The sequence below is a fragment of the Aegilops tauschii genome, chromosome 5 (assembly GCF_002575655.3).
Source record: "Aegilops tauschii subsp. strangulata cultivar AL8/78 chromosome 5, Aet v6.0, whole genome shotgun sequence".
In the NCBI taxonomy this organism is placed as follows: Eukaryota; Viridiplantae; Streptophyta; class Magnoliopsida; order Poales; family Poaceae; genus Aegilops; species Aegilops tauschii.
In genome coordinates this window covers 428,065,846-428,082,199 of record NC_053039.3, presented here as the reverse complement: position 1 = coordinate 428,082,199, position 16,354 = coordinate 428,065,846, and the positions used below count along the sequence as shown (strand labels likewise).

General features: G+C 42.3%; 3 protein-coding genes across 21 annotated transcripts in view; 2 read left to right on the top strand and 1 right to left on the bottom strand.

Moving 5' to 3' along the window:
- Positions 1–16,354, bottom strand: part of LOC123494188 (uncharacterized) — a 53,988-nt gene that overhangs the window by 18,122 nt on the left and 19,512 nt on the right. For 12 of the 19 annotated variants that reach the window (XM_073498015.1, XM_073498019.1, XM_045229072.1 and 9 more), the window contains 6 exons: positions 15,849–16,144; positions 15,455–15,607; positions 7,306–7,427; positions 6,291–7,245; positions 1,659–1,740; positions 606–760 (listed from right to left, as the gene is read on the bottom strand). The gene's annotated coding sequence lies outside the window, so the exon portion shown is untranslated. Of the gene's footprint in view, positions 1–145; positions 216–605; positions 761–1,658; positions 1,741–6,290; positions 7,246–7,305; positions 7,428–15,454; positions 15,608–15,848; positions 16,145–16,354 lie in introns of all 19 variants that reach the window. The other 7 variants (XM_045229070.1, XM_073498009.1, XM_073498008.1 and 4 more) reach the window with 7 other exon arrangements.
- On the top strand, positions 5,229–8,435 carry LOC141022945 (uncharacterized). The gene has a single exon (XM_073499234.1). The coding sequence runs from the start codon at positions 5,229–5,231 to the stop codon at positions 8,433–8,435; it is 3,207 nt and encodes a 1,068-aa protein (XP_073355335.1).
- LOC109748664 (uncharacterized) lies at positions 9,122–10,555 on the top strand. Its single transcript, XM_020307691.4, has 2 exons — positions 9,122–9,691; positions 9,774–10,555. The coding sequence occupies exons 1-2, from the start codon at positions 9,383–9,385 to the stop codon at positions 10,356–10,358; spliced, it is 894 nt and encodes a 297-aa protein (XP_020163280.3). The 5' UTR covers positions 9,122–9,382; the 3' UTR covers positions 10,359–10,555.

Here is a 16,354-nt window from a genome sequence, read left to right as displayed (position 1 = left end):
GCATGCGTACAAGGAAATCATAAGTAGAAGCACAAACAGTTACATGTGGAGAACTATAATGATCATAAAATGCAGCGGCCATTATGTAGTAGTCAACCCACTAATTGTTTAACACAAGCATAGTAATTGATGAACAAATAGGCACCTTATTTGTCAATTCTTTCTCCTAGGTTTACTAGGTATCTTTATTTTTGGCATCGAGCTCTGTATTTCACCTGGTACAATCCAATTCAAGTAGTAATGAAACTTTATGCATAAAGCTAGTAGCCACTAGAGATACACTAGAAATATCACCTACAGTAAATTCAGTCCAAATTCAAATGTTGTTCTTTGCTTCTAATCATGCACAGAATACCCAGAAAAGGAGTCTCTAAAGAAAAGAATAACACAAAGGTGATGTGAGTGTAAAGGGCAGTGGAGATACTTCAACTGGGCAAACTATATTCACAATAGCATTACAAAGAACAAAGTTGCTTCAATACCTACAAATATACAAGCTTGCAAACAACAATGTACTAGCAGGAAACAAATCACCACAATAACACCCATGACTGTATCCAAGATAGCAAAGAACAATACTCATGAAACAACCAGAAAGTGGAAACCTGCCAACTGATGTGGTCTCATTTGCTTTTCATGTCTTGGATGAATAGCAATGTCTAACGCAATTAGTTCTTCAGCGACTCTTAACATCACCAACGACAATATTGTCAGAATCCTTTCAACGCATTTCACACAAATATGATCTTGAACTTGGTGCCTGACATGAGGTAAACTCAATTCCAATGATGCATTTAAATTTCATGAATGCCATGAAAAACATTGAAAATAATGATAAGCCAAAGTTCCATATTTGTTACTAAACCCATGTCCTGCGCAATATTGCCAGGCCACATCATCTATGTATCTATTTATACTAAAAGCAAAACATGGGAGAGATAGAAAAGTAGACTATAAATTCGCACAAAAAGGCAAAACATCCAACCGTTGGTTGAAAAGACCAGCTTATTGATCAAATATTTACACAAACTATTCCATTTCAAAAAGAAAAAAAAATTGAGCACAAACTGCATGAACCACATCCTACTATTGTTTATCCTCGCATACCTGCCATTTTTATAATGCATGGCAACAATGCATCTAAAAAAAGTGGTGCTTCCACTTTTGGAGAAGCAGGAAACAATAATCTGTCAATCTGTCATGCTTCTGTTCTAGATTGGCGTTAACAAATCCAAACATGTATTAGTCTACAAAACAATATCTCAAATACCCCTGTTAAGCTAGAAAACAACCACAGAATTGACTATTAAGCTTCCCACAAAATATATTTGAAGATAGGGCTATACTGCTACTGTAGCCCTATGTTTTTTGTAGACATAACAGAAAGCCAGGCGTACACAAAGCCTACAAACAGACAATTGCATAAGCTACAACCATAAGCATCAAAAAAATCTATTGTATTAACTACTAACATAAGCATCAACAAAATCAGATACGATTCCATTTATCTATGCTAAACTACCACATTTATTACCGTTGTCCCTTATACTTTTATATGAATCTCAAGGAACAAAACAAACAATTAATCTACATAGGCAGAGAAGTGAGCAGTAAACAAGCACAAACCAAAGTCAGGAAGTCAAGATTAATGCACATACCTCAGCGAAACACAACGGCCTTCATCTTATGGTTTCCCATTAGCATACAGAACTGCAAAAGGCAGCAGATCTGCACTCCTCACTGTACAGACAGGAGTCAGACCAGGCAGAAGTTAGAATGGCATCACAATATCACATGGTCAAATTTGAGCACAAACATCCTACCAATATTTATCTTGTTTTTTTCAATCTTTTATGTATGGCAACACTACACCTAAAGAAGCGGTGCTTCCACTTTTGGACAAGCATCATACATGAAGTCGTTTATTCTTTACAATTTCTTCGACAGAAAAACAAACTTGAGTTCATCCAAACACACTTAACAGAAGAAACAAACCCTAGCTGCCAACAAGAGCAATCTCCTCCCCCCTCAGCCTCCGACCGACGATCCGTCACTGCGGCGCGGAGGGGAAAGGATTCTCTTTCTTGTCCTTTGTGCACTAGGTTTTGGTCTCACAGCACCGTCGTTCCTACCCTGATGGCGGTGTCATCTCGAATAGAAGTCCGCCGGCTCCAATCCCGTCTCGATGATGCCTGTTGCAGCGTTGTTGAGGTGCCTGGAAGTTCTCCTCCCCATTTTTTTATGGACGACGGGCTGGTTATTTGTGTTGTCCGTCAGCATGGATCCATGTGCATCGTCAAGGCAACGTCGTGTTCTTTACCAACCTCTTCTCTCAAGCCTTTGCAAGCAAGAACGCCGACTTGGTCTGACGATGCTAGCCCCGATGGCATCTTGACACTGGTCTAGTTAGGGTCGCCCAGCCCTTCTCTTGAGCCAGAGATATAACTAAATGTATCGCCATGCAATTATATGCAGGCTAAAGAAGGTAAGCATTGGACTATCCGAACTACATGTCAACATGGTCCTTAGATGTAGAAAGACTGTTTTGATTTGATCCAGAAATTCCATACAAAAGGGTCCTAGTTCTACGTAGTCAAATCTGAATGGCAAAACAAACAACAGTTTACTGGCTGTACTAACTGCCAAGATAGCATACCAGTACTAATGAGGGTCCTATTGTTTACCATTGCAAATTAAAAGATGCACACACTAAATCTGCAGGTCTTCAAAGCTACTATGTTTAACTGTGGACAGCCATTGGCGTTCATACAAAGTATCCAGCATGATGTCTTGTTCATACAAAATAAATAGATTGCCAAACAATGTTCAATTTATGTTGAAATAAGCGCATGACATGACCAGAGTGGAGAATACATTAGAGGCATCCAGATAAGGCATGATGGGAAAATAGCTCGGTGCAGAAAGAATCCAACAGCTAAATTAGAGTGTCTACTATAATGCATTAAGGCATATTCGAATAACCAGAGGATTGCACAAAGAATCGAGGTCAAGAAACTAGGTGAACATCAAAAACCTGCTGCAATTATTACTACTTCAACTGTGAAGTTACACAAGATAAGACTGGGTAGGCTCATTCATGTCAGGCCATTCCTCATAACCTACATTGACTAGCACAGTGATTTTTCTATTAAGCGCCAAGGATTCGAGAGACTGGGGTTGAAAACGTAAGGAGAAGCCATAAAATGGAAAGATCCATTATATGTTACATTAACATTACTCATGGCCAGAGTAGTTGTACAAAATGATTACCGTGTGAATCTGCGAAACCACACACTAGTGTGATGAGTTAGCAGCTAAACAGCTATATATTATAATTATTGTATCCTATGCATAGAGGAACAGTATCTTAAGCGTATCTGAGCAGAAATAGACTCCCAAAAACATATTAAACACGCAAATAAAACAAGCATTTCATGGATACATTGAGGGACATTGCCGTAAATGCCAAGGAAAATACACTAATATAATCACAATGGTAAACTGACAGGGGAACTGTAAGGATGATATGGCAATGACATGAATCAAACATACCGGTCTTTGTGTAGACAAACCAAACATCCATTTAACTAATATGTCATGCAATCTAATCCAATCCAATTCAAATTCATGGATAAATTTGAAAAACATTTCAAGGTCAAATTGATGGTCAAATAGGTTCTTGTTTTTAGGGTCATGGCCAAATAATTTCCTCTGAACTAACGCACACCCAACATTTCTGCTTGAGTTGCACATTTGTACGGAGCAGTCGCACTGTCGCACCATCTGAGAATAATTTTACAGAGCTAGCATCTCCTACTTTTGTTCTTTCTAGAATAAACATGGAAAGATGCATCATTTTCTTAGAAGAGACAAAGCGGCCGATACAACGTTTTTCGGCCTACTGTGCTAACCTGCGGGTTTAGCAACCAAAATTGGAATTTCTATTGACAATTACAGTGACAGCTGACAAGAGAAGTATACAGAAACTAAGGGACGATTGCGGCTTGCCTCAGCTCCCTAGCGGCTGTTGTTTCACCCGTGGTGCAGGTGCGGCCATGCACCACGACGCTGCCTGTCGCTGCGCCTCCCAACCATCCTCCTACGTGGCGCGCTCTCACCACCGCTGACCGCGAATACGATACCACGCTGCACCTGCCACCACCGCCATCTCCCTCTCCGTCTCCTAGAGGGGCCCTCTATGTGCGCCCGCCCGTCAGACAACAGTGGCTCTCAGTAAGCTTTCCTGACTGGGCCTCCATAATGTACATCTAACACAATTTAAGAGGCCGACTACCAACCTCAAACACAATCACCATTAAGGCTCATCATCTCCCCATCTTCCTCCTCCGCTCGAATCCTCCCATGCCCCATTCCAAAAAAATGACTCCTCGCCATTTCCTCCTTCCTCGCCGGCGGCGCGGTTGGACGGAGAGGTCCCCTACTGTCTGCCACGGGCGGCGGGTACACTGTCAGGCCAAGATATCTGAAGATTCACCTTCAGTTCACTGTGGCAATTCCAGCACATAACGGTTCGGTGCATCCAACGGCCTAGAGTGACTCCTCAAGATGCGCCCGTCGTCAACCGTTAGATTTACTTTCCGTTACTGTTACTCTTGTGTCTCCGTCCACTGCGAGACGGCCACCTACTTAACAGCCAGGTTGTGGCTGATCTGGGTATGAATCTGGCATAATTTCCATTGAGGAAGAAACCTACACTCATACGGCACAGCCGACAGTAATATAGAACCCTAGATCGGGGTCTCTTTCCTCGCAATTACTTGAAATTCGTCCATACAATTCCCTTCTCTGAACCCGTAGATCATCTAGGACCTGACAAATTGGTATTCAGAGCAGTGGTTCCTCGGTAGCTTCCGATCTGATCTCAAATTTTTTTTCCAGAGAGGCAAGAGCACCCACCCAATTCCCTCCCTGTGTTGTGTGGTGATGGCGGGCGGCGATCGGCGTGAGCAGTGACGGTGTTCCCTCACTGCGACGTCAGGCGGCGGCGGATCCAGGGCGGCGCAGGCGGCGGTGATCATTCGGGTGCAGATCAGTAGAGCAGGAGTGGTTGTGTTGGATCACTTCCAGCAAGGTAAAATTCCACGTCCTTCGCTGATCCGTGCACCTTAGGAGGCGTGGAGCTTTGGCGGCGGCAGGATTTGGGGCAGAGAGGCTGGTTGCCGCATCTACGGTGGTAAAATTCCCCCTCTCTTCTCTGGATCAAGGAGATGGGGCGCTCGAAGGCAGTCGATGAAGCCGAGTGGCAGGAAGTCCTCTCGATCCGCGACGAGTTTGGTGCAGTTCAACAGGAAAATGCAGCCATGCGAACAGATGTGTCCAAATTACAAGAAGATGTTCAGTCGATCAGTTCCAAACAAGGTGAAATAGCTCTGCAAGTTGGAGGAATTGAAAGAGCTGTGTTAGATCTGGGCAAACAACTATCCACAATGAGTTCAGTCTTGCAGAAATTGGTGGCTCCATCGGGGTCGGGCACTAGAACTGAGCAACAAACTGGAGATGACACTGTTGTTAGATCCCCAACGCTGCAACAGCAACAGCAGGACAGACCACCTAGCAGAACTGCACAGCTGAGACAACAATTAGAAGTAGAAAAGGAAAAGACCAGACAAATGGAAGAACTACATATGCAACAACTACCTCAGATCAGAACTGCCAGAACTGCACCACCACCTGGGTTTGGAGCTCAAGCTAACTTGGAGACAACAAGTGCTATTGGAACACTGGTAACACAGAGAAGGGGAGGTCACACTCCTGCTTTCCAACAGTATCAGCAACCAGCTCGGGACAGACAGTTATGGCAGGGTTACTTCAGAACTTATGAGCAGGATATGCAGGCTCAATTCATGAAAGTTATGACAAAAGGTCCAAGGATGGATTTTCCTAGATTCTCTGGTGAAGATCCTGTGGGTTGGATTAGACAGTGTAACAAGTATTTCCAAATGGCAGCAGCACCTGAAGAGTACAAGGTCTCACTTTCCCAGATGTACATAACTGGAGAGGCTGATGTATGGTTGAGAAGATCTGGTTTACTCAAGAAACAATTGTCATGGCAAGAATTTGGAAAAGAAATCATCAAGAGATTTTCTGCACAAGGCTCTTATGATCTCACTGAAAAATTCACTTCTCTTAAACAAGGCAGCACTTCAATATCTGAGTACACCAAGTTATTTGAGGACTTAATGGCTGAACTGCAGGAGGAAAATCCTACACTGTCTGAACCCTGGTTTATTAAGTGCTATGTGAATGGGAGGAGAGATGGAATTAAATACCAACTGAGACTTCTTCGACCCACTTCTCTGACTGATGCGTACTGTTTGGCAAAGGAGATTGAACCTTGTCACCCTCCTCCTGTGACACAGGTCAAGAAGTCCACAGTACCTTACAATAACTACTGGCAGAAAACTGTAACACCTGCAGCTGGCAAACAAGTAATCAACACTGTAGCAGTTCCAACAACTACTGCCACAAAGAACACTGAACATATTAATAGCCAAATTCAGAAAAGCAGAAAAGCTGGGGAATGTTGGAGATGTGGTGATAAATGGTTCCATGCCCATAAATGCACTCTAGTTCCTAATGTGCACATGTTACAACAAGAAATGGAAGAATCTGGTCCAGAAGAAACAGACCCTGATCAACAAGAAGTAGTGGAAGAAGGGACAGAACAACAGGAGCAAGCAATGTTTGTCTGTGCCCATGCTATGGGCCAGCAACTTGCTGTGCATTCTCCTACTGTAATTGTGCATGTAAATGGAAAAAGGGCAGTAGCACTACTGGATACAGGAAGTTCAATCTCTTTCATCAGTGAACAGTTTGCTATTAAATCCAACTGTCAATTCCTCCCTGTTAGACCCAGAAAGGTTTCTGTAGCTGGAGGGGGTTTACTGCTTTCTGCTGTTGTAGTTCCAAATTGTGTTTTTCAACTAGCCAAACTGAAGTTGGAACACTCTTTCAGAATTCTCAACCTCCCTAGTCATGATATGATTCTAGGGTATGATTGGTTTTCATTGGTCAGTCCTGTGGCTTTTGATGTGCCACACAATCAGTTCAGCTTCACTATCCAAGGCAAAACAACAGTCACAACTGCAGTTTACAACCCCAGTGAGGAAATCTTGGAAATACCAGCAGAACAAGTCACTAAGCTGTTGGACAAGGGTGTGGAAACTTTTCTTCTTCAAATTCACAACATAGTGGCTCAAACTCCTGAAAGGCACTGTATTCCAGCTGCAATAAACAACTTGTTACAGGAATACAAGGATGTTTTTGCAGAACCAACAACATTACCTCCCAAGAGAGAATTGGATCATAAAATCCCCTTGATGCCAGGAGTTGATCCACCTCATGTAAGGCCTTATAGAGTTCCTCATCACCAAAAGGAAGAAATGGAGAAGCAGATCAAACACCTACTGGATAATAAGCTCATAAGAAATAGTCAGAGTCCATATGCAGCTCTTGTTCTTTTAGTTAAAAAGAAAGACAGTACTATGAGGCTCTGTACTGATTTTAGAAGGCTGAACACTGTAACAGTGAAGGACAAATTCCCTATACCAGTAATTGAGGACCTACTGGATGAGTTGCATGGAGCAAAGATTTTTTCAAAAATTGACTTAAGGTCAGGATATCATCAGATAAGAATGGACCCTGCAGACATTCATAAAACTGCATTCAGAACTTTTTTGGGGCACTATGAATATTTGGTGATGCCCTTTGGATTATCTAATGCACCAGCAACATTCCAAGCTCTCATGAACCTCTTGTTTGCTAAGTACAACAGGAAGTTTGTACTGGTATTCTTTGATGATATCCTAGTGTTCAGCAATACAAGTGAAGAGCATGTGGAACATTTAAAACAAGTACTGCAAATCTTGAGAGAAAACCAGCTGTTTGCAAAAATGTCCAAGTGTGCTTTTGCAGTTTCTCCGGTGGAATATTTGGGACATGTAGTTTCTGGTGAAGGATTAGCTACTGAACCCAGCAAGATTAAAGCAATTGTGGACTGGCCTACACCCACTGATATCACTAAGTTAAGAAGTTTCTTGGGCCTAGCTGGTTACTACAGAAGGTTCATCAAAGATTATGGAACAATTTGCAGGCCATTACATGATGCTCTTAAGAAAGGAAAATTTCTGTGGACAGCAGAGCAAGATAAGGCTTTCAGAAAATTACAACAAGCTTTGGTAACAGCTCCAGTACTGGCCCTGCCCAATTTCAATGTCCCTTTTACATTAGAAACTGATGCTTCAGGCTATGGCATTGGTGTTGTGCTTATGCAAGAGGGCAGACCATTGGCATACTACAGTTCTTCACTCTGTCCAAGAAATGTTGCCCTATCTACTTATGAGAAAGAAGCACTAGCAATCTTAGGCTGTGTTTGGTTGGACAGATTGTCCCAACTTCTGCTTTTTAGAAGCTAAAAGCTAACCAAAGGGATAAATTATCGAAGTAGCTTCTAATAATCTGTAGCTTTTACGTAGTATAAATTTCACAGCTGAGGTACCCCCAACTTTTACAGCTTCTAAACCAACCACTTTCAGCTGTCCCCATAATAATTGATGGTATTTACCCACCAATGCCACTCCCAAGTCATACCTGTTCAATCTCTTCTTCTCAACTCTCGTCAGGAACGAAGCAACAGATCGATCTAGGGTTGGCCGCCGCCACCGCCCGCCAACGCCGCCGGCGATCCTCCGCCGCCGCCTGCTCCGGCCATCCTCCGCCGCCGCCTGCTCCGGCGAACCTCCGCTGCCGCCCGCTCCGTTCCAAGGTAAAATTTCTACAACCTCCTCCCTCCTCCATGCTCCTCCCTCCCCTTGCTGTTACCGGCGGCCCAGCTCCGGCCGGCCATCCTCGCCGGCGCACCGGCCACTCCTAGTACCCCCAAGTCCCTCCTCCCTCCTCCCTCCTCCACACTTTATCCATCCTTCGTCTATCCTCCTCCCTACTCGCCCCTCCCGGCCCACCTGTTCCCGGCGGCCTAGGTCCGTCCGGCCGGCCGGCGGCGCCAGCTCACCGGCCTCAATCCTCCTAGCCCCCTCCCCAATTCCCTGCTCCCTCCCCCTCTCCTTCCTCCTCACCCTCCCTGTTTAGGTTTCCTTTGAATTTTTTGCACAATTTTATTTATGTAATGTTTAATTGCTTGTATACATGATATGTACAGAAGCTGAACATGATATACCTATTTTTTTGTGTGATGTATAAGCTTGCATGACATGCCATCTAAAAAGACAGCAAACAACATTCACAAAAATTTCTTGTACATAGATATTATGTTTGCTACTTGTACATACTATTTGAGTACTTGCTGCTATTATGTAATGCATTATTCTTGATACGTGCTTTTCTCATATTGCTTTATTGAAGTATGACTGAGAAGGCGGTGTGGGATGATGCCCATCTCAAGAAACTCATTGAAATATTGAGAGAAGAGGTTGAAAAGGGGAATAGGCCATTAGGTTATTTAAACAAGAGGGGTTGGGAAAACGTTTTGGAGAAATGGGAAGCTAGAACGGGAAAGAAGTATCCCAAGGATAAATTCAAAAACAAGTGGGATGCCATAAAAAATGAGTACACTTGGTTCATGGAGTTGAAAAATGAAGCAACTGGGCTTGGATGGGATGATGCGAAGAGAACCGTTGATTGCTCTAAAGAATGGTGGGATGAACATATCAAGGTAGGACTAGCCATTTTGTTTTTCATTTGGCATGGTTCTATATGGTTGCATTATCTCACTTGTACATTGAAATCCATTTCAGAGATGCCAAGAGAGTACAGGAAAGAAATGCAATCATATGAAGTTCAAAAAACAAGGACCAAAGCACCTTGAAGATTTGCACATCATATTTGACAAAGTACATGTTACTGGGGCTAGTGCTTCTTGTGCTGGAGATATATCTTCTGATGAATCAAGTGATGATAATGCGGTTCCTTTCGAGAAGCCCGATGGTAGTGCTCAAATGAAGTTGGCATCTTCGAAGAAACCAAAACCAAGCAAGAAGCGCAAGCAACCTTCTAACACAAATGAGGAGAAGGAAGAGAAGAGTCCATTCTTACGATTGTACAAGCAGACATGCGAGAAAATAGAAAGTGGAGTGGAGAAGATAACTTCAAGTGTTGAAGCATCATCCGCTCCTCTCACAAACCATGTTCCCACCATTTCAGAAGTAATGAAGATGGTCAAAGAATGTGGTGTGAAGGAAAAAACTGCTCTCATGCACACAACCCTCACTCTTATAGTGAAGCCCGAGTTTAGGGAAATCTTCAATGTTCTTGAAACAAAAGAAGGGAGGTTTGATTTTTTTGAGAGGGAGCATGAGAAGGAGATGTTGAAGCACGTGTAGTGAATCATATTTGTTTATGTTATAGACCTATATTTGCTTTCATTGTGGACCAAATTTGGTTATTTGTGGACCATATTTGCTTTCGTTGTGGATGTAATTGCTTTTGTCGTGGACCATATTTGCTTATGTTGGTTTACCATATTTATGTTGTGACAAATATTTACTCCTGTTGTTTACCATATTTATGTTGTGAGAAATATGTGCTCGTGTTGTTTTACCTTATTTATGTTGTGAGAAATATTTGCTCGTGTTGTTTACTATATTTATGTTGTGAGAAATATTTGCTTGTGTTGTTTTACAATATTTATGTTGCGAGAAATAATTGCTCGTGTAGTCTGGTCATATTTATGTGATGCCCATGAATATTTTAACATTTTTATATTGTTATGTAGATGGATGCAAGAATGCAAGAAGTGGCCATAAAGGGACAGGAGGGAATGAAACTTCTAGCTGAACTTGCGAATCAGGCTGCTATCATGGGAAACCTAGGTAACCTCTATGTTGAGCGATACTTGAACAAAACATACAGAGTGCCTCAGCAAACAGGACTTCAATGGGTCATGGAGTGTTACGGTCGACCTAGATACTTTTACAAAATGTTTCGAATGGGCAATGATGTTTTCATGGCACTTCATGATTTGCTTGTCTCTGCATATGGTTTGACGTCAACCACTAATGTTTCATCAATTGAGTCACTGGCCATGTTCTTATGGATTGTTGGAGGCCCTCAATCATTTGCTCAAGCTGAGAACCATTTTGTACGATCACTTTGGACAGTTCATACAAAGTTTAAGGAAGTTTTGTTATGTTTGCGCAAGTTAGCGAAAGATAACATCAAACCTAGAGATCCTACTTTTAGGCATGAGCATGAAAAGATTAAGGAAGAGCGTTTCTGGCCTCATTTCAAAGGTGCTATTGGTGCCATAGATGGATCACATGTGCCAGTTTCAGTGCCTGCAGATGATGCGGTTAACCATAGATGTCGACATGGTTTCACATCTCAGAATGTGCTTGCAGTATGTGACTTTGACATGAGGTTTACGTTTGTGGTTGCGGGTTGGCCGGGCTGTGCACATGATACAAGGGTCTTGAATCATGCATTAGCACACTTCTCTTCATTTCCTATACCACCCAAAGGTATAATGTAGTAACTGATGTCATCATTAATTATATTCTTATGTGTGACGCTAACTTTGTGTTCTTTTTCAGGGAAATACTATCTTGTCGACTCTGGGTATCCAAACCGAACGGGATACCTTGCTCCTTTTAAGGGGAGTACATACCATCTGCCCGAATTTCGTCTTCGCCGTCATCGTCCACCTGAAGGGAAGTACGAGTTGTTTAACTTTTCACATTCATCCCTTCGAAATGTTGTTGAGCGTGCTTTCGGGGTACTCAAGCAGAAATGGCGCATCTTGAAAGGGGTCCCAAGTTTCTCACCTCGTACACAGAAGCATATCATCATTGCTTGCATGGCATTGCATAATTTCATTCGTGATAGCAAGTTGAGTGACAAAGTTTTTGATAAATGTGATGCCGATGATGAGCATGTACCTCCAGTGCTACGAAAGGAGGTGGCACCAACACAAGCGGATCCCGTTGAAGAAGAGGAGAACGAAGATAGCATGAACAATATTCGTAGTAGGATAGCTGATGCTTGTCTTTCCATGGCAAGATAAGTTAGTTATGTCGATGAAGGTCATCATCATGTGAACCATATGTGTTTTCTCTATGCTCCACGTCTTCCATAATAATATTATGGTGTATCTATCTGTTTGGATATATGAAACATCAAACCATAATCGTTAAATTGCATATGTGTTACCTATGAGTCATCTTAATTGTCATAATTTTCCTTTGCAAAATGGACGTTCAGTTGCCTACCATATATGTATCACTGCTCTACGGTCAACAAGGAAATTAACATATTTCACTATGGCCTAAGGGGCATCATAGAACATTCACAGTCAAATCTACAGTTTCACAGCTGTTTCAACCAAACGGCTTCCAGCTTTTCCACAGCAGAATGTTGACAGCAGCTTTTTCACAGCTCACAGCTCACAGCAGCTTTTACAGAATCTGCAGCTCAACCAAACACAGCCTTAGAAGCTTTAAAGAAATGGAGACACTACTTACTGGGCAACTCTGTGATCATCAAAACTGATCAGCAGTCCTTGAAATTCATAACTGATCAAAAGATTACTGAAGGAATACAACACAAATTAATGATGAAATTGCTGGAGTTCAACTTCACCATTCAGTATAAAAAGGGCAGTACAAACAGAGTAGCTGATGCTCTGTCCAGAGTACTTCCCAAATGCATGTCTATATCAACTGTTACTCCTGAGTGGGCAAAGGAATTGCTCAGTAGTTATCAAACTGATCCAACCACAAAGAAACTGCAGGAAAAATTGCTAGTACAATCTCCTGAGGACAAATCTGACTACTCCATACATGCTGGTATTATCAGATTTAAAGGGAAAATTCTGGTGGGAAATGACAACAATTTGAGGGAGAGATTGATTTCTGCCTTACATAACTCACCTGTGGGAGGACATTCAGGTATGAGGGCTACATATCAGAGAGTGAAAGGAATTTTCTATTGGCCAGGTCTTAAACAAGCTGTGGAACAGTTCATAGCTACTTGTCCAATCTGTCAGAGAGCAAAGCATGAAAATTTCTTACAGCCGGGACTTCTAGACCCTCTACCAGTTGCTGACATGGCCTGGCAACATATATCTATGGATTTCATAGGTCTTCCTAATTCACAAGGAAAAGATGTGATACTAGTGGTAGTTGACAGATTTACCAAGTACTCCCATTTCATACCTCTATCACATCCTTACACAGTTCAGAGTGTAGCTCAAGCTTTTGTAGATAACATTATCAAACTTCATGGTCCTCCAACACTCATTATCTCTGACAGAGATAGGATCTTTACTAGCCAACTGTGGAGAGACATCTTTGTTGCTTACAAAAGTGAACTCAGATATAGTTCAGCCTACCATCCACAAACTGATGGTCAAACAGAGAGGATAAATCAGTGCTTGGAGACCTATTTAAGGTGTATGACTACACAAGAGCCAAAGAAGTGGTTATCATGGTTACCACTAGCTGAATATTGGTACAACACCAGCTATCATACAGCACTGAAAATGAGCCCTTTCCAAGCATTGTATGGATTTCCTCCTCCATTGATTGCTGAACTAGCAATACCTGGACCTGATAATGAAGAAGCACAGGACTTCTTAACAGCCAAGCAGAATATGATGCACCAACTGAAAGAAAACTTGCTGCAAGCTCAGAATAGAATGAAAAAGTATGCAGATCTGAAAAGAGTGGAAAGACAATTTAAAGTGGGTGATTTAGTATATCTGAAGATGGCACCATACAGGCTTGCAGCATTTGGATTCAGAGGAGCAATCAAACTACACAACAAATACTATGGACCATTCTTGGTGATCCAGAAAATTGGCAACAGTGCTTATAAGTTGCAATTTCCAGAAAAGGTGCAAATGCACCCAGTTTTCCATGTAAGCCAATTAAAAAAGCATTTGGGTCACATGTCCATACCCAGCCCGCACCTACCAATGGTGAATGCCGATGGCACCATCAAAACAGAACCTGCTCAAGTCTTGGAAGTCAGGCAAGTCCCTCGCAAAAACGTGCCAGTGGTACAGTGGCTGATTCCATGGGCAAATCTAACAGCAGAGGATGCAACTTGGGAGGACGCAGAGTTCATCAAGCACACCTTTCCGGCGTTCTTTCAGAGCACGACTGAAGCTTGGAGAACCAACAACAACACGCTGTGAGGACACGACGGCTCTTTAGGAGGGGTAATGTCAGGCCAAGATATCTGAAGATTCACCTTCAGTTCACTGTGGCAATTCCGGCACATAACGGTTCGGTGTATCCAACGGCCTAGAGTGACTCCTCAAGCTGCGCCCGTTGTCAACCGTTAGATTTACTTTCCGTTACTATTACTCTTCTTGTGTCTCCGTCCACTGCGAGACGGCCACCTACTTAACAGCCGGGTTGTGGCTGATCTGGGTATGAATCTGGCATAATTTCCATTGAGGAAGAAACCTACACTCATACGGCACAGCCGACAGTAATATAGAACCCTAGATCGGGGTCTCTTTCCTCGCAATTACTTGAAATTCGTCCATACAATTCCCTTCTCTGAACCCGTAGATCATCTAGGACCTGACATACACGCACCCGCCACCGATGAGGACACGGTACGGCACAACACAACCAAAAAGATCTTCACAATTCCCAAGCATCCACTGGAAATCAAGACGCCCGCCAGGCAGCTCCGTGCATCCCTCCCCTGCCAACGCGAGCCTCGCCCAAAACCGCAAGAAATCCTACCACCCCAACCCTGCGCGGCGCCCACACACAAAGGAACATGGATCAAGAGTCATGGCATATGGTTACTTGGTTGGCCAAAGTGTGATGGACACAATTGTGGCAATTTAGCCAAAAGAGCATGACAGGTGGGCTACGTGACTAAGTGATTATGAACCGAACACAATCAATCTTGCCTGAGTAACCCTCCGCTCCTTTATATAAGGTGTGTTTGTTATTTGATAAAATACTAGAATGTAAGGTGCATTTCTTCTAATTCCTCATAATTCCCTTATTAGCCCTCCAAAAAAGGGAAAGTATCTCTCTCCTGATTGTCTGTATCTCTCTTTGTAGGAATAGAAGGAAAGTATCTCTCTGTCAATTGCATGTATCTCTTACTTTCCTAGACTAACTAATTTACTTGCCACTAAACAACAAATTTGCCAAGGGTAATTTCGTCCTAACATGTCTATAATTATATGCCTTGGTCACCATGCCGAAAATAATACACCTAACATAAAGGAACGGAGGGAATCCCACACGTGCCTGTGGGCCGAAAATAAAAAAAATGTATTTCAAAGCAGTTTCAGGACACCAAATGGGAATCCCACACGTGCCTGTGGGCCACTTTGCTTGTTGCTAAAAAGGATATTCGCTAAGAACTGCGAAAAAACAAAACTACATATGTTGCTAAACGGCCTCAGAGTTATAGAAGCATCATCATATATCTTAAACAAATAACATACCTTTCTCCACTGATAATCAATGATTGTGTCAGGCCTTCTCACAATCATACCGCGGACACGGCATACATGGCCCAGATCTTCATGAATCTGTATTTCATGATTGCAGACGTTGTTCACCTCTTTCTCATTGGCTGCCTCTTCAAGTGTGTCGAGCTGGCCAATAAATATAACTAAATCATTACGGCAAACAACATAAATCCAAATAAACAATTTACTGAAGATTAAGTTTGCAGATTCCTCTTATTTAGCTGAGCTCATCTATTCTCAAACTTAACAAGTTGAATCAATTTGCAGACAGAGCATGCTATTATAAGCACAACTATCAAATTACAAAATGATATGTTTCAAAATGCTGCAGCAACAAAAGTCATAAATCTGTGATTATAATTTGTACCTTAGATCTTTCAAGTGCCACTGAGTACTCATTCCAAAAATCTTCAAGACCATCACTTTCCTTTTCTTGTATATTTTCTTCCTCCATAGGCTCGTCTTCCCCCACAGGATTGTAAGGTTCTGAGGGCAAATCAAATACTGCTGGATTTGCTTCATTTTTTCTTTTTCTTTTTCTTGGCACAATTTCAAAATCCCCATCTACTTGGGAATTTGGATCAACTTTTCGTTTATTTTTCTCTCCTTAGGAAGTGAAGGGAAAACTTGTGTTTCTGCTATTTTCTCCTTATGGGTAGTGACCTACATTGAGCAGGAAGAGTTACGGCTGGAAGATGAAAACTTTCAGCATTGAATTGGAATAGATTCAGCAAATATCAAACAATTATACTCCATTATTTTCAGTACAAGAGAAAGGGGTACTTGTGAACTAAGATGTGTCAAATAATTATGGATGAACATTGAAAAAATTGAAAACAAAGATAACAGTTTCGCAGCGCCCTTTAGAGATAC